Genomic DNA, 24,380 nt, shown 5'->3' with positions numbered 1-24,380 from the left:
GAGAAGGTGAGAGAGGAAAGAAAATAGTGACATTGAAGAGATTTCAAGTTCATCAGTGGGAATATTCACCTCACCGTCCCAAACAGGGAACCATTTCCTCCCAGCCGTTGAATATTCCTTCACAGTGACTGTCTCAATGGACGAATGAATGGACAGCCATTGAAAAATTTTGCCAATGTTGCCAGTGAGTGAATCGAGGTGCGGCGCAAAAGAACAATAGGGTCCTCCATTGAGGCTGGTCGTCCGGCAGAAAACATCGATCATCGATGCCATCTTCACTTCGTGCTGGTTTTGCAGCAACGTACCACCGCTCAAGGAGAAACCATCTGTACAGTCCTAGAGCGACGGTGTTATGCGGCCGTCCATCAGCAACTCTGAACTTACCTTGCGCCTTTTGGGCTGAAGCATACAACAGTACGAGGTACAAGTCATGGACGACCGTAGTCCACCTGGATTGTTGGGTTGCCCTATCTGTATTTCATTTTCATTCACAATTCCCGCAGAGTCCAATGTATTCTGTAGAACCATCGCGTCCTGGTGAGATTACATGCAAGATCTCCTGTCCTTTGCTGTTTTCTTCCTGAAGCAACAGGGAGGAATGTCGGAGAGGTCCAGACAAAGTTGTGGAGCCAAGGAGCTCCGGATAGGTTGTGTTCCGATATGAGCTTGCATGGGAGGTTCAGTTTTCAGCATGCTGTGGGATGGAATTTCTGGCATACGGCGTTTCAGGATCCTCAATGGAAGGGAGGTAGCGCATCCAAGCTGTCGATCTGGGGCGAGGCGGCGACATGGTCACGCATGGTGCCGCGCGGAAAAAGCCAAGCCACGTTTATCCGACGGGGATTCGTCAACACTTCGGCTCATCTGGGCTCAGCCAGGGGGCATTTGCTGTTTCTCATCTTCTCGTTTTCTCAATAAGATCCTGTCATTTTCATTCGAGATACTATTTCTTCCTTCTTCATTGTGCCGAGTCGTCTCGAGCGAACGGTGTCCTACCTGTGTTCCCTGCACCAGTTGTCCCCGAACTCCGCTCGGAATCGGACAGCTGGCTCAAGTCAGACTTGTTCTAGATCGCGCCCCCAATTGCGACTTGCCGATAGGGTGTCTTTTAGGAACCTGCCTCAGGTTCTCCATAAAGACTGATCATTCTCTCCTGGAATCTCCTTTTCAATATAACATTCAAACACGCCACGGGCACGGAGACCAACTACTCGACCAAACCCTTCCTTTCCACCGCATTATCCGTCCTCGCGACTCCCTCGCACACCTAGCCCGGAGATGTCAGTTGAGCGGTAGCACCTTTCTCGCAGTTCCTCCTACAATATGACCAGGTTTTGGGCAACATGCGCCCTGCTGTCCATCATCTCTTCAGCATGGGCGGATAAAACCGCAGCTGATTACTATGTCCATTCGCTGCCAGGACAGCCAGATGGCCCTCTCCTGAAGATGCACGCCGGGTATGAAGCCCCTACACATTGGGGGAAACAGATATTGATGTATGCAGACATGTTGAAATCACCCCTGAACACAACGGACACATCTTTTTCTGGCACTATCAGAACCGACACATCGCCGACCGAGCACGAACCGTAATCTGGCTCAATGGTGGACCGGGATGCAGCTCGATGGACGGGGCATTGATGGAGTTGGGACCCTACCGGGTAAGAGAAGGAGGAAAACTGGCTTACAACAATGGATCCTGGGACGAATTCGCCAACGTATTATTCGTGGACAACCCTGTCGGTACCGGCTTCAGCTACGTGAACACGGACAGCTACCTCCGTGAACTGCAGGAGATGGCGGACCAATTCCTTGTCTTTATGGAAAAGTGGTTTGGGCTATTTCCACAGTACGAGAACGACGACCTGTACTTCGCAGGCGAATCATACGCCGGGCAATACATTCCCTATATCACAAGGGCTGTTTTGGATCGCAACGCTAAAGTGAAAGATCAGGGCAAGGGGGCATGGAACGTTAAGGGGCTTCTCATTGGAAATGGTTGGATTGCTCCAGCTGAACAATATCAGTCCTATCTTCCGTTTGCATACCAGTCTGGAATCATCCAAGGCGGTACTCCTGAAGCAGCCAGAGTTGAGGCGGCGCAGGCATCCTGCATTACCGAACTGGGCAAGCCTGGCGGGACAGAAACGGTGGACGTCAGTGCGTGCGAGGCTGTTCTCTCCACGATTCTCGACGTGTCCAAGAAGAACGGCATGTGTTACAACATGTATGACGTCAAGCTCAAAGACAAGTGGCCATCGTGCGGAATGGCCTGGCCTCCGGATTTGGAGACCGTGACGCCTTATCTGCGTCGGGACGACGTGCTTGCAGCCCTGCACGTGAACCCCGACAAGCGGACTGGGTGGGTCGAGTGTTCGGGGGCTGTTTCTTCTTCGTTCCGAGCTAGGCACTCGAAACCGAGTGTTCAATTGCTTCCGGGCATTCTCGAGGAGGGCGTTCCAGTGCTCCTGTTCAGTGGCGCGGACGACCTGATCTGCAATCATGTCGGAACGGAGGATTTTGTCAACAACATGCAGTGGCTAGGCGGCAAGGGATTTGAGCTGTCTCCGGGGGTCATAGCCCCGAAGCGCGATTGGGAATTCGAAGGGGAACAGGCCGGCATCTATCAAGAAGCGCGGAACCTCACCTATGTCAAATTCTACAATTCGAGTCATATGGTGCCGTTCGACTACCCTCGACGGACTCGAGATATGCTTGATCGATTTATCGGGGTGGACGTGACTGGCATTGGTGGCCAGCCGTCTGATAGCTTCATTGATGGTGAAAAGGTGGGCACCGAAACGGAGGTTGAAGCGCCGGCGAACAGCACCATCAGCGCGGAAGAGGAGAGTCAGAAGCTGAAAGACGCCGAATTCAAAGCCTACTATCGCAGCGGCGAGGCGGCTTTGGTGGTTGTGCTCATTGCCGCGTCCTTGTTTGGTTACTGGGTTTGGCGAGGAAGACGGAAGGCTCGCAGTCAAGGGTATATCAGTGTCCCGCTTGCCAACGGCTCAATGCGGAAAGGTCGCGGAGATGTGGAAGCCGGGGATTTTGACGAAAGCGAACTGGATGACCTGGCGTCAAGCCGGCGACATGGGAATATGGAAGCCCAGCACTATGATCTGGCGAGCGACAGTGAAGACGAAGAGACGGTGGTTCCCAATGGCGGCGGCAAGGGACAGAAATCGGCTCCACAGTAACAGGCCACCCAAAAGCGCAGATAAAATAGTGGTATTCTTTCTAATGATAGACGTGTGCGACCTTTCTCTCTGTGGCATTCTACGTTTGACTCGATCTGTTTACTGAGATTCTCGCCGAACGGTGCCTAGGTAGCCACCCAGTACTAGGGGCCTAGGTACCTGGGTAGCAATATGAATCGTGCCCAAAGAACCGGTGCCTGGCGATCGCGGGATGGGAAGAGATCGAAGTAACTGCCCCGATGCGGTGTAGCGTTGGGCCTAGCGATGGTCGACTAGTCTGAACTGGGAACATCGTGTTACACAGTCTCTTGTCACTTCACTTTCGACATTTCACTTTGCACTCCGAGTCTTTCACTTCTCTCTCACTGTCTGCTCACTTTGTTCTGCTCTGTTCTGCGTTTCTCTGACACCCCTCTACCCTGCCCTAGATGACACTTGCTGCAGTCTAGGCCTGGAAGCATCGCAATGCTTGTGGAATTGGGGAGAAAGAGACTCACTAGTTCCTCGCCTCCTTGCATCAGCGACAGGTGTCCAACCAGCCTGTCAACTTGTCAAATCTGTCAGTTGACAACCTCAAACTGGCTCTCAGTCCTCATCCCAAGACGCACACACACTCTTTCTACTTTCCTAATTGGACGCTGCACATCTTCGCCCCGATGCTGATGTCCAGTTCTGATTCTGGTCCTAAAAGCAAACCCCTTCGCCTCCCCCGATCCCTTGCTTTGCACTCCTCTGGACAGACCTGTCATCAATGCGCCATGGTCCGCTTTCATTCGTCCTCGGCTCTCTCATACACACCCAGCCCGTGTGCTCAGACACTCTTTACGCGTTTCTCCTGCATAGTCGTCCTTCACTTGAATCCAGATCCCACCATATCCTTCCGGGCTTCAGCTGCACTAGACATCTTGAAAGCTGTTGCCCATTGGCTTAGTGGCCGCGCCTTCCTGAGTTCTGAGACTTGATCGCTTGTCCCCAATGAGAGAAAGAAAAAGAGCGTCCTTTAGCATCGTCGCTTCCAATTGTTGAATATATGCGCCTCATTCCCTGTGAGCACTGTCTTCTTTTTCTTTCATTACTGCTCCTCCAGTGCAACTGACGCCTCTCAAATTCGTATCATTTGCACCTTGACCTTACCTTGCCCACTGTCTGCCTCCCTCATTTCTAGTATTCCAGCTCCACTGAGTGCCCTCCTTTTCCCCTCTGCTCACTCGTACTTCAATTTATCCAACTTGGCTCGCAGCTTCTCTCTCTCCATTCCACCTCCTCGCACTGTTTGCTGGAGGCTCCAAGTCCTTAAAGAGACCGGAAACCCTCACCCCTGCTGACGAATGGACCACAATGCCGTCTTCACGCTGCATCATTTTGCGATCCGAGCCAGCTCTGATCCCTCCCAAACCACTGTTACATACGATGCTGCTCACATAGTTCTTTCGTTCTTCACCTCACTCATAGGATGTATCACCACGCTGGAACTGCTCCAAAGGCGCACATCGAGGAGTGGAGCGTACAATTGGCAAGTTCACTCTTCTCTCACCGTAATCGCTGACCACTAACTAATCTCGAGGTTTCTGCTTGTGGCATCCGCCATCACCATGGGCGGCATCGGGATCTGGGGCATGCACTTCGTGGGTAATAGAGCTATCGTGCTACAAAACGGAGACCCCCAGCGACAGATACTCTACAACTCCGGCTTCACCGCAATCTCTTTCTTTATGCCAATTCTTGTACTCCTTTTCGCTTTCTACGCTCTTGGGATGCCGACTCGAGCTCGTCAGCTTCATGTTGCCATCGCCGCCTGTCTCACTGGAGCCGCCGTTTGTGGCATGCATTATATCGGCCAATACGGGGTCGAGAACTATGTTTGCTCATACCGAGTCCAGAATGTCGTCGGCTCCGCCGTCATCGCCGAGCTGGCCAGTCTCACTGCTCTTGGAATCTTTTTCCGACTGCGGGATGCATGGAAAGACGGCTGGTGGAAAAGAGCCCTGTGTGGTGTCATTCTCGCCACTGCTGTCTCCGGAATGCACTGGACAGCAGCGGTTGGTACAGGATACCACTGGAAAGGCGATCTGAACATCCACGGAAACTCGAGGGGCCAAACCGCAGTCATCGCAGCCGCTCTTGTTAGTTTACTGCCCGATCTTACAGAAATTGAAGCTGATGTGACCTTCCTCTAGTCAATGGCCTCCTGTGTCATCCTTCTTGTGGTGGCATTAATCCGAGGGCGCAATAAACGCACTGCCAGAATCAAAGCACAGCGCCTGGTGCTGGCTTGCGCTTACTTCGATGACGAGGGCAAAGTGATGGTCACCCAGGAAGGAACCTTGCCTAGTGAAAAAATAACAAACCACTATATTGAGAAGGTAGGCAGCTCTTAGATGAAGCGTTCCTTGTACTGACCCGGCGTTTTAGACCTTTGGAGAAGATGAACTTAGCAGGTCTCATCCAACCTACCTCTGGATCTTTCAAGCATCCCACAACTGGATAACGCTGCGGGACCACCTTCCTAGCATGAGAGAGCACATCGAAAACGACCCAATAGCGAGGAAATACCGGCCCAGTAACACTTCCAAGAAGTTGCCAGATGACGCCCTAGCGGGTTCGTTCAACTTCGCTCCAATATTCAAGCAGTTGTTTTGTGTCACGGCCCAGCAGCTGGCGAATCTTATTCACCAGCCCCTGGAAAGGCTAGGAGTTCTGTTTGAAGAACCCCTGGACACAGGAACAATCTCTATTCACAGGCACTTGAGAATCAACATCAGGCCTTTATCAGCCAAATTCTACAACAATGCGGCCGACGCAGAGCAAGGCTTTTCATCACCGTATGTGGTGGCTCGAGGAAAATATTTCTTCCTTCATCGACAAATAAGCAGGAGTGAGGCAGCCAAGTTTGCCGCACTGGGATACCGGTTTGCCACCATTGCGCAAATCGCAGAACCACTGGCTAAGAGCATGCAAGTCAACTGTGATGAGATGGTGTCTAAGATCGAGCGCATGAGACGGAGCGCATCGTCCGAGCATCTTCCACCGCCCGGAGTGCATCTCGCTTGTTTTATGCTCCGTCCCACCATGTACAAAAGCTTCGACGTTCTCGTCCCAACTGCCTCGCAAGACCACTTGCCTTATGTCACGATGCAATGCGGTGATTTATCACAAGATCAGCTGGCCCAACTACATCGGTTTGATGATTCCACTGTCAGTGAGATTTTGAGGATACTTCTCAATCAGTCCGCCGTATCAAAAATTGGCGAAGGGAGTCGATGGCAGCTTTACAACACCTTCGTTAAGCTCGTCGATGTTATCGGGGACTATGATACTATGATGCAAGCCAGATTTTCCGCCAAACCATTCCGGGTCCCATGTCGACCCAGAGATGGCCTAAGTCCTTCAGCAACATGTACCTTCCTGACGGTTCGGGTGCTGAGAAGCATACATGCTTCATCGAGTAAGAAGGAACTGACGTATGTTCCTTTGTCCTTCTTCAACGCCCAGCAACAGGGTCAAGCAAAAGATTGTAAGGATGAAGTGTTTGAACGGAAAATCAAAGCGGAATTCCAGCATCCTGCCCGCGACGACTTTACCAATTATCCCTCGTCCGTCAGCGTTAAGGGCGGCAGAAGGACGAGCTCAGGTGAATCGACTCTTCGAGGCGCAGAGTCACCTAGATCGGGGCTGTTCAAAAACGTGCTGGCTCGGTTTTCCATTGTTCCTGGCCGTCGAAGCGATGAAGCTACGATTATTGAGCGTGGCAAGAGCATAGAGGAAGGATCTGATGTTGAAATGTTGGGTATTGCAATGTTGGGCAGCACTCGTGTCGGCAATGAGGCAGGAAAGACGCACGCGGACCTCATCGATCTTAAGCAAGGGGCCAATGGACAAAGCAGCTGGGTCAGCGAATTATTCGGTCTTTTCCGATTGGGAACGGAAGGGTGGTCCAACGCAAAAGGAGGAGTGTGCAAATTGGACACAGATGCTTCGAAACCAGTTGAAGCCGGGAGGAAGGATTGTCTACAGAGCATGGCTGATACCGAAACATTGGTTTCATCCAAGTGACAAGTCGAAGCCAAGGGTGCTGAGAAGGGCGCGGGCCGGACGGATTCTAACGCTTGAAGGTGTGGAAACGGGAGGATTATGTGCTCTGATGTATGTACATCGATACCCGGGTCAATGGAAATATGGCTTTATCTTGCGAGATGCTTTTCTGCCACAGAAGAGGATACAAGCTGAGATTCGAAACGAGTTGCAGAAGCTCGCAAGGCTGAAACTCCGCGAAGACTTTATGGCTGAAGCATATGGCGAGCGATTTTATTGGCGGAGTATCGGACGAGATTCTGCCCTCCGTTACCGCCTTGAGTCCAACTTGCCCTTCTTCCACCATCACTAGACATTGTGTTTCCCACTCTCACATACAGTCTCAAGTTCTCCCATACAATATTGCGTGTACACAGTGCATGTGCGTCGCATTTAATGGCACAGTTCTGCGACGCCCACTGACCGACCGAGGACGATAATACCTACCTACCAGGTAGTTACCTAGGTAGACTGCCCTACTCATTCCCTCGTTTATGCCTTGCGGCGCCGCCTCTGCGAACCCATCAAACAGCCCACCACGCCGCCTACCGATCCAGATCCCTATACCCGAGTGCTGAAGAAAAAAAATTTACCGGTCTGACTAGTCTCACACTATCTTTCCACCTACCTCCCTCTCCCCACGCACAAACATGCCCTTTGCGCAACTCGTCATCGGCCCGCCCGGCGCCGGCAAATCCACCTACTGCAACGGCATGCAACAGTTCATGGGCGCCATCGGCCGCAAGTGCTCCGTGGTGAACCTGGACCCGGCCAACGACCCAGCACCCACGTCGTCGTACGCGTCCTACGAGCCCGCGCTGGACATCCGCGACCTCATCTCGCTCGAGACCATCATGCGCGACGACGACATCGCCCTCGGTCCCAACGGCGGCGTGCTGTACGCGCTCGAGGAGCTCGAGGAGAACCTCGAGGGCTGGTTCGAGGAACGGCTCAAGAGTTTGGGCGATGATTATGTTCTGTTCGATTGTCCCGGTCAGGTCGAGTTGTTTACACATCATGGCTCGCTCAGGAGGATCTTTGCCAGGTTGGAGAAGATCGGGTTTCGTGTGTGTGTTTTTTCCCTGTTCCTCCCCAAGCTATACGATCCTTCCCTCATTTGTTGGGAATGCTTTAAATGTGTGAATCGTTGGAACGAAGAACTTGGGCTGACTGGAACTGTTATCCATTTGCTGTTTTACAGCTAGTTGTGGTCAACCTGATTGACTCGTACGCCCTCACTTTGCCCTCGCTTTACATCTCCACCCTCCTGCTGTCGCTACGGAGCATGCTCCAACTCGACTTTACACACATCAACGTCCTCACAAAGATCGATAACCTCAGCAAATACCCCCCGTTACCGTTTAACCTGGACTTCTACACCGAGGTCCAAGACCTCTCGTACCTGCTCCCTTACCTCGAGGAAGAGTCGCCGATGTTCAAGCAAGGCGGGAAGTTCCAAGCGTTGAACGAGGCGATTGTCCAGCTCGTCGAAGAGTACGGGTTGGTCGGTTTCGAGACGTTGGCGGTCGAGGATAAAAAGAGTATGATGAGCTTGTTGCACACCATCGACCGGGCGGGCGGGTATGCGTTCGGTGGCGCCGAGGGCGCAAATGACTCTGTTTGGCAGGTCGCTGTGAGAGAAGGGGTTGGTAAGATGGATGTGAGGGACGTCCAGGAACGGTGGATCGATAGAAGGGAGGAGTACGATGAGTTGGAGAGGAAGGAGTGGGAAGAGGAGCAGAAGCGGAGGGAAGAGGAGTGGGCCAAGAGCGGAGAAGCAATGATGGCGATGGGCGAGGATGGAGAGGATGAGGACATGGACTTACCGCCGCTGAAAGATGTTGGTGTAAAAGTCGTGAGGAGTGGGAAGAAGCCTTCATGACATTGCCGGTGGATGGGCCGCTCAAGAAGATGAAGACGCTAATTCGACTTTCCCTCTCAGTGGTTATTGCCGCGTCGAAAGTAGCCGGTCGGTCGCTGCCTTTGCGGTGAGAGATATGCTAGTGCAACGGCCATGACGAGGAGCCGGGGCATTTTGGGATGTGGCGGCAAAGGTGCCGTCGTGTGGTGTTTCTTGATCTCTGGAACATTTGACGCTCTCTGTGGGCGTCACATACTCGAGATGCTGCGCTCTGCTGTTAGATACCCCAGGCTGTCTTTCGTCGAGGAAGAATTCTTTCCTCAACCCGAATCATTTTCAAAGTCCTCCTCGTCCTCGTCAAAATCCACAATGCTTTCTTCCTCCGCGCCCATGAACCCGACAGCATCAGCCTTCTCTTTCCCCTTCCGCGGTCCCCTCCCGTTCTGCCCTGCAAAGATTCCTTCCAGGACCGTATCATTATCGCCTTCTTCACCTGTACTTCGGCCCTGCAGCTTGGCCCGGACGACCTCCCTCCTCGCCCGTCTGAGCAGTTCCTCCTCACTCTTCCTGATCGTCCCGCTCACCCTGACCACCCGGACCACACAAGCCAGTTCCGGACGTGCTGCTGTAGCGTCGACGACTTCTCTGCCACCTCTTCTCCCTCCTGCGCCGCCGCCGGCCCGAGAAGTACTGGGAGGAGGGATATTGGTGAGAAAAGTCAGGCTCGCCCACACGAGACGGAAGTGCGCGCGGGGCACGCGCAGAATCCCCGTCGAGGTCGAGGGCGAGAAGTACACGAGCCGCAGCGAGGACTGCGTCACGGACACGCCGTGGTCGCCGAACAGCGTCTGGATCTGGTTGCGCACATGCGTCACTAGGAGAGCGGGCGTGAGGTGGCCCGGCGATGGGCGCAGGAAGAGGATGTAAGCAGCCGCCGGTGGTGTTGGTGCTTCTTTCGGTGTTGAGCCTGGTCCTAGCGCTGGTGCTGGTGCTGGTGCTGGTATGGAGGAGGACGTGGGAGCGGAGGGGTAGAGGATGTTGAAGAGGAGGTAGCGGTGTTTGATCCGGACCATCTTGTTTGCTATTAATACGTCGAAGAGGTTTCTAGGACTTGAGTTTTTGGAGCTGTCATTGTAGCTTCGACAGTGAAGACTACCTGGGTAGCTAGCGTTTGGAGAGGGAAGAGGAGGGAGAATGTGCGAAAGTCTTCAATGGTGTTGAAAGTTCATTCACATTACCGGTGCGCGTTCAACCTGCGGAGACGACAAATCTTTCGCGGAATTTTGGTTGCGGAGAAGATGCTCCGCGCATAGTCGCAAGGCTGAAGTCGAGGGGCACGAATCTCTCTCAGGAGATTTATTTTGCTTGGCATCCCTGCGAATGGCTGAACTCGAAGTTCGAGGACGGGGCTTTCATACAGGGAAGACAAAATGCTGTTCATTCCATCTGACTCTGCTGTCCTCGGTACCTATGAGGCTATGACTGGAGCTACGGGAAACCCCCTTGGACGGGGAAGCTGGTTTGAGTTCGCCTCTCGAAACACCACGCACATGAAACTTGGGTCGACCTCGATTTGGAAAGCTCAGGAGTGCCAAGTCTCTTTCTGGTCTGTCTCTGAAACGAATCCGACCAGGCATAATCCGTGGAGAGGAGGCTCCCAAGCTGTGACTTGTATGTAAGCACTGTGGTCAGTGTCCGCTTGGCTACTCCGTATCCAGCATTCTCAAACGTCGGAGTTGAAGATCTGTCCATGTTGAGTTGGCGGAGAGGCATGGGATGTGATGTGCGGAGTACGAGGTACCCGTTCTGCCTGCCATTCAAGGGCTTGTCATACCGTTGTTAAATTGGCCATGTGCACCGACTGACGAGTGAGGCGCATGTCGCAATGGTAATGTAAGAATAGAGCAGAGATATCCAGTGAGAAGGAATCGGTATGCTGGGTCCTGAAGACTCGCATGCTGCGTACTCAGGACTCGTAGAGGGGTATGGGCATGGGTAGGTCAGGATCGGGTCTGTTTCTCCCTGAGTCTGTCTCTATCTTCTCCCCCTCTTCACAAGCAGGCCGGGGAGCCCAAGTGAAGATCCTCGCATTTCTGAGTTTAGGAGAAGCGCCCTGACGTGAACAATCAGCTGTCTGAGTGGTTCATGTAGGAGTCGGTCGTCGTTTCACATCACCTCCTCGGCGGCTCTGAAAACGATTTGGCGGCTCTGAATGGATGTGGACGGCCCAGGTTCGTGCTCGTGCAGCCCCTGAGAAATCGGGAACGGGCACAACGAGGCAAATAACGCTGAGCGTGGGAGCTAGGATCTAGTCTGTGCGAGGTATAGAGCAGTTGGTGGCGTTGAGAGTGGCCACTGAGAGAATGAAGATGTTGGGCGCCAGTGCTTCATCTGGGCGGCACCGGGCGGGGGCAAGTTGAGATTTTCAGTGGACCGCAGTCGACGACTGGGGTAGCGTTGAGTGCCTATGGCAGCCAAGAGCATTCCATCGGGAGCCTAGCACCCACCTAGACTCCCAGGGAGCCCTACGAAGTAACCCAGGGAGCCTAGACGGGTGGGCTTTCATGTTGTGGATGGACCCTGGTCGCCCGGGTCGCCCTGTGTTTGGATTGCAAGCCGCGGCTGCACGCGCTGTCCAACTCCATCAACTCCATCTTGCTGCATCTTTCCCTTCTCTCCCTGCAGCTTCAATCCTCGCTTTTACTTCGCCCTTGCCCTTCTGTCCCCCCAACATCCAATCCCGACAGAAAAAGTCTTTCGTTTCCCAAATACTCTTCCCACTCAGTCATTCTTTTGACCCTCCATCCTGCTCTCTCGTGCTTTCTTTCCATCACAAGTCACACTCTTTACTCGACGGTCGATTCGTCGTGGTACCGCACAGTCGAAGCTATCCACTCTTTCACCAAATCCAAGTGTTTACACTACCTTCTTGTCACCCGTTGCCTTCACTCGCAACACGACTTCATCGAGCGGACTGCGTCCTGCCATATCAGCAATCCTTAACTGTCATTCCTTACAAGACATCGATTCGATTCGATTTAAAACGTGTTCGAGCGGATAAACTTCTACCGCGTTACCACAATACCAAAACAAAATTGCAAGCCGGAACCCCATAAACAAGACGCACAGGCCCACCTCATTTGCCCTCGCATTGCCGAGCGCAAACATCCCCAAGGTCTCGTGCCTGCGACCGTGTCTAAAGGATATTTGACCTCCCTTCGCAATCATCTCCATCAACAACATCGTCCACAATGTCTATCTCTCGAGCATTCACCAAGCGCGTCAAGCGCAACCTTGTGGACCAAGCACCATTGCAACGTGGCACAACAGTTAGATATGCTCCAGGCACCATCGATCGCAGTCTCATCTCTTTGCCAACCGAGTTGATCTCTACGACCAACGTGCAGGCGTTGACCGCTCCAGACATTCGGAGCATTTCTGGGTCGTCCTCAGGCTCAGTTTCGTCGGGCAACGACTCCGATTTCTCAACCATCGACCGCAGTTTCCTCACCAGTGCGGGCAATGACAATTCTTCCATCGATAGCAGCGGTCCTGCCACTCCTGTGACACCTGCGAACGAAGACACCAAGTCATTCTTCGATTCGAAACAGACCACTCCCCTCCTTCCCGCCATTGCTTCACCAACCTTTGACACACCTGTGGTCCCACAACGAGCTCCATCGCATTCGAAGAAAGCACATGTTGAATTATCACGGAAGCGATCTATTCAACGCATGTCGCCACCTCCTGTCAACATTACCCAACCGCGAAGCACTGCCGACTCGTCTGCGGAGACCCGACACCCGTTCGGCAGAGAACTGGCACAAGTGAACGAGGTCGCCGAAGAGTTCGGTGCCACTGCTAGGCTCCTTGATGAGGAAGAACAGGAAATCCTGGGCAAGGGCCTCTACAAGTTTGGTGTGGAAGACTATCTCGACGAAATCGCTGGCTTGTACGGCGGCATCTTCGAGGACAAGCTCGGGTCGATTGCGAAGCCATGGCTATGAAGGTCTTAAGAAATTAGGATCTTTTGGTGCATTCATGACATTACGACCTTGACTTGAGTGCTGTATTGGGCACAGTTGCTTACACACATGGCGAAACGGCGAGACATGGAGTCACCTTGGGGTTGTGATACACTTTCGCAATGGCTTTTGCAAACTGGATAACCATTTCCTGTTCGCTCTTCCGAAACTTTTTTTTTCAGAGGCACGGTCAGTTGTCTCGAGGGACATTTGGGAGGAAGGACTGGCTAAGGCAACATCACACCGGAGCACAAATATGTGTGACATGGCCGTGCGCCTGATATTTGTTCAAAACCTTGAATGGTAATCTTGATCATACACAAGATGTTGAAGCTGGAGCTAGAGGAAAGCAGACTTCGAGATCGATGTTGGACTTGTCTAGGCGGCTGTCGGATCTGGACAGGTGACACATCTCGAACATGGGAAGATTCTGTACAACTTTATCAGGATTGAGATAGAGCTGGTGAATAAGAGCTATCCACAAACAGAAAAAGCAAAGAAATCCACAAAGCATCTCCTGAATTCCTCGATCCCTTGATCACTGATGCAAGCTTATTCGTTGCCCAGTAACTGATGACTTTGGGAACTACAAGTGTTCGCATACTCCGAGTCTGAAGACTTTCTCTAGCCCGAACATGTTATGTTGTGACTGTCCATATCGCTTGTTCAATCGTCAGAGATGCACCCCGAAGTCAACAGCAACATTTTAGCACAGCCACACGCCTCAACGGGAAAATCCTGCATTGTGGCTTGAGAAAAAGCAAACAGCAAATCTGCTTTTTCAGCTGGCAAGGTGTTTTTGGGTGCCACCAGTGCCTTGGAGGTTCGGCTGGCGGGGCCGATGGGTGGATTCTTCTAAGCGAAATCGAGACGTCGGAAGCGATGTCGAAATTCCTTACGAGTCAGCTCGGATACCTTCGCCTTTCTGAGGTTGTGAGATGATGCATGTCATGCTTGCATCTCAAGGGTATGGATTGAAAAATGTAGCGGAAGCAGAATACGAAGTTTGGGGTCACATTCTGGACCGACGTTTTATCCTGTAACGGCAGAGAGGAACGGGGATGACAAGTTCAATTGTGGTACGAGTAATTCTCTGGGAAATCATCAGGGTCTTTAGAGTTCAGCGGGTGAGGATAAGAGTTGACGGGTACGGGCCAAGAGGAGCTTGGTAGGCACTTGGTAGGCACTTAGCAGGCTTAGCTGGGACATGTGCCAAAAGGATGAGGCACCAACTACAAGTCGAGCTGGAATCGGGATGACCTACCTCCATTGTGCCCTGAGGTATGCGCAATACTCCGTAGTACCAAGGTAGTAGGCAGTGGGCACAGGCGGACAGGGGTACAGCGGCCACTGCAGCCTGGATTGGGCTTGCTTTGGCGAACCACTCGGCACTCCCCAAGGTGAGCCTCGCAGCCTTAGCATCCCTGAAAGGCCCCGTAGCGCCCAATAGCCTCGGTGGCCACGCCCCCAATTCACCTGCACGTCGGCGTCATGGCGGTGCTGGTGACAACCTCTGCGCCTGACGGACTCGGCCAAAATCAGGGCCAATGCTTCCACACACGCAACAGCAATCGACCTGGTAAATACTCGTGCAGCCGGACAATCTCCAGATGCATGGGCATTCCTATACCAGACTTCTCTTCACCCACCATGCGACTTTTTAAGTGTGCCGTGATCCTTGCTTGATTCTTTCTTGTTCTTCGCTTCGCTTGCTTCACAAATCTTCTGCGAGTCTTTTGTGGTCCAGTGTAAACACCACACGCGTTCGCGCACTGCGGTGCCGTCAACTATCTACCATGGACATTCTTCATGCCGTCCTCAGTGTCCGTCAGGCTCCTGATACCAATGCAAACGACGACAAGAACGTTGGCTCGAGCAGAAATAGCTCCCCTTCCCTTTCTGGTCTGATCTCAACCCTGGTGCCAACTCTCATCATCGCTGTCGTCTATTTCGCAGTCTTTCTGCTTTTGAGAACTCGATTTCCTCGACAATATGCTCCCAGGACGTACCTGGGCGCTCTGCGTCCGCAAGAGCGCACCCCTGCGCCCCCAAACACCTTGTTTGGTTGGATTCCTTTCATGAGAAAAGTAAGTGTGCGATAGTCACCAGGGAAAGAGTACTCTCTAACCTCGTTGGTTCTTAGCTGCCCGACGAGTACGTTCTTCAACACAACTCCCTCGACGGCTACTTTCTGCTGCGCTATCTCAAAATGTCGATTGTTATCTGCGTGGTCGGCTGTCTCATCACATGGCCAGTCTTGTTCCCCATCAACGCCACTGGTGGAGGTGGTCAAACCCAACTCAACATTCTCAGCTTTAGCAACGTTGTGGATAAGAATCGTTACCTTGCCCACACCTTCATCGCGTGGATCTTTATTGGCTTCATCTTCTTCTTGGTCACCAGGGAAATGATCTACTACATCAACTTGCGCCAGGCGTACCTCTTGTCGCCTTTGTATGCTTCCAGGATTTCTTCGCGCACTGTGCTGTTCCAGGCCGTTCCCAACGAATACGCCAACGAAGCCAAGATCAGGCGCATGTTCGGTGATGAACTCAAGAATGTCTGGGTAGCTTCAGATGCAAAGAAATTGGAGGAAATGGTGGAGGAACGTTACAAGACTTGCATCAAACTGGAAACCGCCGAGACTAAACTGATCAAGTTGGCCAATGATGCTCGCTTGAAATCCATCAAAGGCAAGAATGCTGCTCCTGAGCGACCCACAGCCAGCTACGATCAAGATGAGTATGCCGCTGAGTCTGGCGCTGCTGCTGCTCGATGGGTCCGACCGAAGGACAGACCAACACACCGCTTGAAGTTCTTGGTTGGCAGGAAAGTGGACACCGTCAATTGGTGCCGTGAGGAGATTGCAAGGCTGAATCCTTTGATCGAGGCCGAACAGGACAAATACCGCGCGGGCGAAGCCGCACCAAAGAATGCTGTCTTCGTCGAATTCTGGAACCAGACTCAAGCTCAGAGTGCTTTCCAGATGGTCACTCACCACCAGCCTTTGCATATGTCTCCCCGGGTGGTCGGTCTCAGTCCAGAGGAAGTCGTCTGGCCAAATCTGGGCATAACATGGAAAACACTTACCATCCGCAACATTATCGCGCTGGCTTTCATCGCCGCCCTGATCGTTTTCTGGTAAGTCCATTCGCTTATCAGCCCGCTTGCACAAGATGCCGCATTGTCTGTATCTTCCAAGTCCCTGGTAGAGACTAGGTTGATAGTGGCCGCCGTCAGATCGAAGAAGAATCTCCGGTCTCTTCTCCTGATTGCATTTCTTCGGGACTATTGCTCACCTTCTGTGACACGGGTCTTGAATGTGATGGGCATCACTAACGTCTTTACTAGGTCCATCCCAGTCGCTGTTGTTGGTTCCATCTCACAGATTTCCTACTTGACCGAGGTCATCCATTTCCTCCGGTTTATCAACAAATGCCCAAAGGTCATTTTGGGTGTCATTACGAATCTTCTGCCGGTTGTGATGCTCTCCATCCTCATGTCTCTTGTCCCAGGTACGTTTTCCCCTTTGTGAGAGGGCACGATGCCCAAGTCGCGTTCCTTCGAAGTATCCGTGCGTAGTAAGCCCGGGTTAACAATTTTGGCAGTAATAATGAGGTTCATGGGCAAATTCGCTGGTCTGCCGACATTGTCACTCATTGAACTTCGATGCCACGAGTCATATTTCTGGTTCCAGCTGATCCAAGTCTTCCTGGTCACCACAATGACCAGCGCTGCAAGTGCAGCGGTTCCGCAAATCCTCAAGAACCCAGGATCGTTGACCACCTTATTAGCTCAGAACCTCCCCTTGGCTTCCAACTTCTACATCTCATATTTCATCCTTCAAGGTCTTGTATTTTCGTCGGGTCAGCTCCTCAACATCGTTGGCTTGGTTCTATATAACACTCTTTCAAAGTTCCTGGACAAAACGCCGCGAAAGATGTACAACCGATGGTCAAGCCTGTCCTCTGTCGGCTGGGGCAGTGTTTTTCCCATCGTCGAGTAAGATATCCCATACACGTATAACCCAGCCTCTTAACTGATCGGAAATAGGTTGATGACTGTGATATCGATAGCGTACGCCCCAATCGCCCCTCTCATGCTTGGATTCGCAGCCATAGGCCAAGCCCTGTTTTATTTCGCGTACCGCTACAGTCTTCTCTTTGTCGACAGCTCGGTCATCGACACCAAAGGCCTTGTATATGCCAAAGCCTTGCAGCATACCATGGTCGGCTGTTATTTGGCTGCCATTTGTCTGATCGGCCTCTTTGGAATCCGAGCGGCTCCGGCGCCTCTGGTCCTGATGGTGGTCTTCTTGATCCTTATGGTGCTCTACCACATTTCCATGACTGCTGCTGTCCGCCCGCTCTTGCACTATCTTCCTCGTTCTCTTGAAGCCGAAGAGGCCGCCCTCCTGCACACGGAATCCGCCTTGATGACTGGTCCCGACGGCCAGCCCTCGCGTCCAAGTATGTACGAAAAGGATCAGCTAGAGGAGCTACGGGTGGTGAAAGGCACAATGCCACCTGGAGGCAACAAACACACTTCGATGATCAAGCGGTTCTTCCGCCCCGACGTCTATGCTAGTTACGCAATCCTGCGGAAGCTTGTGCCACAGGAGTTCGCCGAGATCAGATATTCGCCGGAAGTTGAGCGAGATGCGTACCAAGACCCGGCTTGTAATGCAGTTGCACCTCTATTGTGGGTGCCCCAAGACCCCATGGGGGTGTCGAGGCAGGAGTGTCTGCATACAAACAAGGTAACGCCGATGACAGATGAAGGGGCCAGTTTCGATGAGAAGACGGGCAAGATTATCTGGAATGAGGAAGAAACTGGCGGACAGCCGCCTATCTTTGAAGAGAAGATTTATTATTGAGCAAGCAGCGGCGATGTTGTGAGTAGTCGGGATGTTCGGGTCTTATGACTACTGGAATGGTATTATCCCCCTTCGGCTTGGACGGCTCCTGGCCTCTGGAGGGTTTGACTCTGGCAGCGGGGGTCTATGCTCTAGCCTTATGAACATGAACACAACACGAGCACGGCATGCCATGGTATTTTACCTGCCCGGGCGGGAAGGCGTGGCGTCTTTCGAGGAACCACCTGCAGGGAACGCGAAATATACCCCCAAACGAAGGGCCAACAGAACGGATGGACGCACAGACTCTACCTGTAGGAAAATCGGCAGTACCTATAATGATATCCCTTACAAGATTGTGTTTTTCATATCCGAAACCGGTTTTGTTAAGCTACAAATAAGAGACCTGCACAGTGGAAATGTCCAGTAGTGAGCCCTGAGCTCCTGTATGGGTGTGTATATGTATAAACATATATATACACGTATGGGTGTCGGTGGTGCACAGATATTCGGAACGGTACCTACCTAGGTAAGCAAACGATGCTACCAAGCCCGACATCTGCGTAAAGGGGTGTAGAAGGGGGGGAAGTGGAACTTGATTCCATGACGCAGAGTGAGTGATTACTGCAGAATACGGAACGACAATGGAGTGTTTGAGACCGGATGCATCGATTGATGAATTTTCCCCCGGCTGGAGGATCGACTTTGAGAGAATTTTTCTTCTTCTGTCTCTTGTCTTTGCTGTGTAAAGGGCAAACCAACCCCCATTCTTTTCCTTTAAACAACCACTCATGCACGCGTAGAAGACGCAACGGGAGCAGTATTCTTAGACGCGCAAGGAGAAATCCTTGCTCCACCACTTCTCCGTGACTTTGACTCTCTTCTTCCTGCTCGCGGCGTACGAGAGCGGTCTCCGCGCCTCCAGCTTGCCATTGACCAAAATGTTGCGGAACCGCTCCGATAACAGATTTCCCTCCGGTCGCAGACGGCGTAGCGAATCTTGGAGTTCGTCCGGCAGGACGAGTTCGAGCGGTTGGGGAGGGATTGTGGCGCGTGAGGGACCTAGTGTGGGTTTCCGCCGCAGAACCGTAGCAGGCGGAGCGGGTGCGGACGAGGAGAGATCGGAGCGTTCGGGGCCGTCGATGTTGGCGACTTCATCGCTGTGCTGGTCCTGTTTCTTCAGCAGGGACTGGAAAATCTCCTCGCCCCGTCTCTGCCGCTCGGCCATTCTCGCCTCGTGTTTTGCGAGCCGTTCCGCTTCTTTGCGGCGTTTTATTTTGTTCCGTTGAGCGGGCGTTTTTCGTTCGGGTCGCTTCCTCTTCAGAAGATCTATTGAGGTAGTCTCGTCCTCCGTCTCAAACCCTTCCCATTCGCTTTCCTGGTTGTCCTCCGGCCTCGGATCGGGCTGGTTAGCGAGCTCGTCAATTCGTGCCTGTCTTTCCGCGGCAATCTGGGCCTCCCTCAGACGGCGCTGTTCGGCTTCGACTTCTTTCTCGCCTTCGCGCGTGAGCAGGGAGTCCCAGTCCTCGAATGAAGGGTTGTAGCTCTGTCCTGCGTCGGGTTGCGGTACGGCTTGCGTGGGCAGACCGGTTGCTGTCAAAGCCACAGGCGGACGGCGAATGGATGAGGGAGCGACTTTGGCGCGGTGTTTGGGGACGTATTCGTTTTCTCTTGATGTAGTGGCCGAGGTGGTAGCTGTGCCGGCTGCGGATGAGACTTGAACAGCGTCGGAGGAGCCGTTGTCAGCCCAAAGATCGAAGGATGAGGTAGCGTTGTCAATGTCCTCCACGTCCAAATGCGATGTCTTATCCAGGTTGTTCCGCAGCCGAGCAATTTCCTTCTTGCTCACCCAGTCCTTCTTTTGCCTTTTGCTCGATGGCTCGAGCACGCCGTCGGTCACAGCGGCACCGAGCGTCCTCTTGTTGCTTTTCAAATTTTCCAATGCGGGAACAGCACTCCTCCTTCCCAGGATCTCATCCATCTTCAAAATTTTCCCTTTGTGAGGTTTCCCCGCTCTTGTTGCCTGCAGCAAAACCTCCTCCTTCGAGCCCGTCGTATCCAGCGTAAACAGCTCGTTCTGATGCTTCTCTGCCAATGGTTTCCCATGCTGGATTATTTCTTCCCGGAGAACCTCCAGTCCCGAGGTGACAGTGGAGATGTCGACATTTTTGCGCCACGCTTTTTTACCCTTGCGCGAGGGCTGGCTTGGTTGGGACGGTGCCTCCGTGGAGGTCGAAGTGGGAGGCATGGCGGGAGATGTGCTGGACGAGAAGAAATGCGAGTCAACAGTGGAGGGCCCTGCTGAGAGCACTGAGTATATGAGCTGTCGCAAGTTGTTGGAAACCACTGGCACTTGCAAGTTTCTCCGCATACGCCCGCCAAGAAGAGGAAAATCTGTGATTAGCGGGCAACTCTCCTTTCGGCTTAGAGTCATGCCGCTCTATGCTCACACATGGCCCGCCATATGGAAAGTACCTAGCGAGCTAGGTAGCGGGCGAGCCGGGTCTACAAGGTACCTACTAAATACTCGGTATATGCTTTAGGGCTGGTCCACCATTGCTCCACTTGATAACCTACACAGGTAAGACACTACCTCGTGGGAAAAGTCCCAATGATTGCCTATGTTCAGGATAGACAGTATCTATTGATTCAAGTGTTCCATAAAGGCGTTCCGGCCAGCAAAGTGGCAGGAAGGATTGGAGGTCCGTTGGGTGCGTAAGTGCTCAGCCATTTGCCAGCGCACAGACCGAGTCGAAGATGAGCGGAGCCGTAAGTTTCACACCCCTCTGCATGTCCGGCGCAAAGCATGATCGCTGCGTGAGAAAGGGATCGGCCCAGAGATTAGCCCAAGACTACCAAGCATCGGACGCGGAAACTAAGCCGCATTGTTATTGACAAGCTGCGGCAGCGGCGAACATGGAAGACTTCGCGAATTGTGCTTGTCTGAGCAGCTTGCTCTCCTCAGGGCCGTTCTGGAGGGCTCGCCGATAAGACCATCATGTGAGTGAAACTCGGCGGGAGGAAGGATGGAAGATGGTCAAAATGGCTGCAGGTTGTGTAGAGGTCGCCGTTAATTTCACAACCGAACCCTGTACAATCCATCTGAGCATCAGGGCATCCGCCTATCCAATGAACAGCAGCCTCAGGGGACACGGCTTGTCACTATATCTACAACCCTAGATGTCCCACAGTCTTCGGGTCTAGGCTACCAACTCACGCAGATAATAAAGCTGCTTCTTTCCACCAGTTCCCTCCTGCAGCGGCGACCGGTCGACAATGAGATCGGCCAATGTTCGTTTCCGCCCTTGGAGCCTAATAATATTCTCTTCAAATGTGTCCTTCACTACCAAGCGAACCAAGCGGACGGTCTTCTTCTGACCAAGTCGGTGCACTCGAGCCATGGCTTGCTCTTCCCGCATTGGGTTCCACTGCGGTTCAAGGAGATAGGCATGGTTTGCAGCAGTGAGATCAAGCCCCTCCCCTCCACAAGTTATCGACAACAAGAGTACCTGCAACGAAGGATCATTTGTGAAAGCATTTAACATATGACTGCGCTGTGCCTGACTCAATTTACCATCATAACGACAGAATTTGATCGACGCCAGCTTCAGCGCTTCCTCGACGGCATCCAGACTCGAAGTCCAGTATGAAAAAACGACACATTTGTCATTGAGAGGGAGTTCCGTTATTTGGCCCACTAGAGCCTTGATCTTGCTCGATGGTTGCATGGATTTGACTGGCCTAGTCGGTGACAAGACACCGGAAGACAACTTCGAATCGGGTGGCGAAAGTGGCGGCGGGCCGTACTGAAGGCAGCTCCTGCATGCTGGAGATAGCGAGGTATTGGTGCAACTTTCAGGTGTGAGAAGGACTTGGCTCCTATCTTCCTCTTCCCGCAACAGGTTGGCGCCACAGTGAATGCATAGCGAGTCCATATTCTCAGCCTCTCGTTCAAGGGCTTCGTTTAGGAGAGCAGGAAATAGTTCTCCTAATGCATTCATGGGCTCGAAAGGTTCCCTGTGTCGTCGTGGAGTGGCGCCATGATTGCAGATGTACCTGAGGTCGTTGATTCTTTGGAGTGCATTCAAGTAGCTTGATCTGGATGTTGACGGGTCGATATCCATGGCACTGTTCAGAACCTCGATCGCACCGGTCCGCGCCTGTTCATACATAGCACGCTCCTCCTCTGTGAAACAGACTTCTTCTGTGTGCTCTATTCTTTCTGGAAGAGTAATGACACTTCTCCCCCGACGAATGGTGATCACTTTTAAGATAGATTGAAGCCTCCTCAATGCATCTTTATCCATGTGCGACTTCCACGGACGTAGAATTTGTTCTTGGAAGGTCTGCATATTGTCGTAAGGGTGCACTCTGAGAAAATGGAGAAGAGAAAAGATATCCGTCAACCGATTTTGTATAGGGGTCCCGGTAATACACCATCGACGTTCTCCTTGTAGAGCATATACCGACTTCGCACATATCGTGTCTTTTGTCCGGATGACGTGCGCTTCATCAAGGATAACTCGGTGCCAGAATGTCCTGAATAAGGGACTCGAATCTTTTTGAGACCGTGGTACTCCGCGGTTCTTCCATTCCGATAGGACGGTGGTGTACGTCGTCACGACAATATCATAGTCCTGGAAATTGGTATTCTGCTGGCGGTCAGGACCATAGAAGATGGTGTGCCGAATGTAGCCACGCCGAAAATGCTCCTGGATCTGTTTCTCCCACACAAAAAGGAGTGGGACAGGCACCACGATCAGTGTGCCTTTCACGCAGTCTGACCCATACGTTGAGAAGTCATGTTGGATTGGGCTTGCCGCTATCAGCGCAAGCATCGTACACGTCTTCCCAAGACCCATCTCATCTGCAATAATTCCTCCCCGGAAGCTCTCTGGGGCCCGTGTTTGCGTAAATCCGCACACTGTGTTTTTGTATCTTCGGACACCAAATGCATCAATGTGGGACTTCCAAATATCGTTCCGTGCACCGGTGAAATTCCACCCGTGCTCTCGTTCAACCATAAAGGTCAAAGCTTGTCTCTGGTGATTGTGGAGGGACGAAGCAATGGCGTAGGGCTGTGGTGCCAGGTCGAAGACCGAATCGGTATATAGATCAGAGAAGAGGTCTTTATGAGGATCTTGATCGTCTAATTCGTCCACTGTGAGTTCGGCAGGAAACTGGTGAGTGTATATCATAGGCTGCTGGTTCGAAACAAGGCAATGGGGGTTTATATACGGCACATCTCGATCGCACCCTCGAGGCACTTGAAGATACATCTTTAAGCTGTCAAGCCAATCACCAACATGGGTCGCCATATTGTTAGGTCCGTAGATAATTAGCGACAAGCATGGCTCTGCGTGTAGGATCCCTTTGGTTGCTCCCTCTCTTGACTTGTAAGTCGTGTTCTGACCAAATTGCTGTTGTGGTGAGAGCCAGAATTGGAATTCCGCAAACGCTTCAGATGCCAACGTCTGCAGCACTTTTACTATGACTCCAGAAAGCTTGACAACTTCGAACCCCTCGGTTGGATGCTGCAACGTTGAGGTCTCATCCCAGCACAAGGCTTGACTTTCGATCAAGGACATGGCGGACACCAGGAGCTCAAATTGGATGTTGCACAGCATGCCATAACAAACAATCATGGTTGATACCGGTGCAATACATTCCTGGTCCACATCGCAACCCTCTTCCTGGACGTCCGAGGGGTCAGCATGTATATCACTCTGGCTAGCGGCCATTTCGACAGAGGCGCAGGCAAAACTCGTCGACACGCTCGTGGTGCCATAGTAAGATAAGTGTCTCTCATCTGTTGTTATCTGTGTTCGTATGGAAGCGCCGGAGCACTCAATGGACGCTGGCGGAGGAAGCAGAGGAAGGATTCCTGGAGCAGTAGTAGGTTGAACGTCGATGGTGCTAGACACGTATCCAACACCTGAGTGAGAAATGGCACTGCATCTCTGATCGTGCGCGACATCGGGCAGGCAGGGTTGGTAAGTGTTTGCAAAGCCGTATTCGCAGGATATCAAATAAGACGGTTGGCAGTCCCAATCGTTCAACTTCCGCCTCTTGTTTCCGTTGGCCATTAAAGAGCGCTGCGATGCCATGAGGGATGGCCGCAGACCGATCGAGCCTTCGATACTGTTTCGCTGAGGGCATTGTTAGGCTTTGTCCAATGGCTTGGGCGTTGGAAACTGACCTTCTCGGTGTTCAAAAGCGAACGTGCGTCGACATGCCTTGTCTTTTGAGATTCTAGTTGGTCTTTCGATGCAGACGTGATCAACAAAGCAAGATTGTCCCGGTGCCTCGAGGTCCAAGAGGGCTTTCTGCACAAAGTGAGGCTGCGAGATGCTGGTTCGCCCAGAGAC

General features: G+C 52.4%; 8 protein-coding genes across 8 annotated transcripts; 5 read left to right on the top strand and 3 right to left on the bottom strand.

Annotated features, from left to right (window-relative positions):
* Positions 1 to 1,323: 1,323 nt before the first annotated feature.
* On the top strand, positions 1,324 to 3,200 carry Z520_02871 (uncharacterized protein; the record flags this gene model as incomplete). Its single annotated transcript, XM_016773384.1, has 2 exons — positions 1,324 to 1,457; positions 1,505 to 3,200. The coding sequence occupies 2 exons, from the start codon at positions 1,324 to 1,326 to the stop codon at positions 3,198 to 3,200; spliced, it is 1,830 nt and encodes a 609-aa protein (XP_016635441.1).
* Positions 3,201 to 4,792: 1,592 nt separating this feature from the next.
* Positions 4,793 to 7,253, top strand: Z520_02870 (uncharacterized protein; the record flags this gene model as incomplete). The annotated part of the gene is made up of 3 exons (XM_016773383.1): positions 4,793 to 5,323; positions 5,378 to 5,563; positions 5,613 to 7,253. 3 exons carry the CDS (start codon positions 4,793 to 4,795, stop codon positions 7,251 to 7,253), a joined length of 2,358 nt encoding a protein of 785 aa, XP_016635440.1.
* A 668-nt stretch (positions 7,254 to 7,921) lies between these two features.
* On the top strand, positions 7,922 to 9,153 carry Z520_02869 (uncharacterized protein; the record flags this gene model as incomplete). Its single annotated transcript, XM_016773382.1, has 2 exons — positions 7,922 to 8,338; positions 8,473 to 9,153. The coding sequence occupies 2 exons, from the start codon at positions 7,922 to 7,924 to the stop codon at positions 9,151 to 9,153; spliced, it is 1,098 nt and encodes a 365-aa protein (XP_016635439.1).
* Positions 9,154 to 9,452: 299 nt separating this feature from the next.
* On the bottom strand, positions 9,453 to 10,205 carry Z520_02868 (uncharacterized protein; the record flags this gene model as incomplete). The annotated part of the gene is made up of 1 exon (XM_016773381.1): positions 9,453 to 10,205. The coding sequence occupies one exon, from the start codon at positions 10,203 to 10,205 to the stop codon at positions 9,453 to 9,455; it is 753 nt and encodes a 250-aa protein (XP_016635438.1).
* A 2,178-nt stretch (positions 10,206 to 12,383) lies between these two features.
* Positions 12,384 to 13,139, top strand: Z520_02867 (uncharacterized protein; the record flags this gene model as incomplete). Its single annotated transcript, XM_016773380.1, has 1 exon — positions 12,384 to 13,139. The coding sequence occupies one exon, from the start codon at positions 12,384 to 12,386 to the stop codon at positions 13,137 to 13,139; it is 756 nt and encodes a 251-aa protein (XP_016635437.1).
* Positions 13,140 to 14,953: 1,814 nt separating this feature from the next.
* On the top strand, positions 14,954 to 18,033 carry Z520_02866 (uncharacterized protein; the record flags this gene model as incomplete). The annotated part of the gene is made up of 5 exons (XM_016773379.1): positions 14,954 to 15,244; positions 15,301 to 16,298; positions 16,509 to 16,672; positions 16,766 to 17,159; positions 17,211 to 18,033. The coding sequence occupies 5 exons, from the start codon at positions 14,954 to 14,956 to the stop codon at positions 18,031 to 18,033; spliced, it is 2,670 nt and encodes an 889-aa protein (XP_016635436.1).
* Positions 18,034 to 18,838: 805 nt separating this feature from the next.
* Z520_02865 (uncharacterized protein) lies at positions 18,839 to 20,260 on the bottom strand (the record flags this gene model as incomplete). Its single annotated transcript, XM_016773378.1, has 1 exon — positions 18,839 to 20,260. One exon carries the CDS (start codon positions 20,258 to 20,260, stop codon positions 18,839 to 18,841), a length of 1,422 nt encoding a protein of 473 aa, XP_016635435.1.
* A 952-nt stretch (positions 20,261 to 21,212) lies between these two features.
* On the bottom strand, positions 21,213 to 23,753 carry Z520_02864 (uncharacterized protein; the record flags this gene model as incomplete). Its single annotated transcript, XM_016773377.1, has 1 exon — positions 21,213 to 23,753. The coding sequence occupies one exon, from the start codon at positions 23,751 to 23,753 to the stop codon at positions 21,213 to 21,215; it is 2,541 nt and encodes an 846-aa protein (XP_016635434.1).
* Positions 23,754 to 24,380: the final 627 nt, after the last annotated feature.

Source organism: Fonsecaea multimorphosa, assembly GCF_000836435.1.
Source record: "Fonsecaea multimorphosa CBS 102226 unplaced genomic scaffold supercont1.4, whole genome shotgun sequence".
In the NCBI taxonomy this organism is placed as follows: Eukaryota; Fungi; Ascomycota; class Eurotiomycetes; order Chaetothyriales; family Herpotrichiellaceae; genus Fonsecaea; species Fonsecaea multimorphosa.
This window is presented reverse-complemented; position numbering and strand designations above follow the sequence as displayed.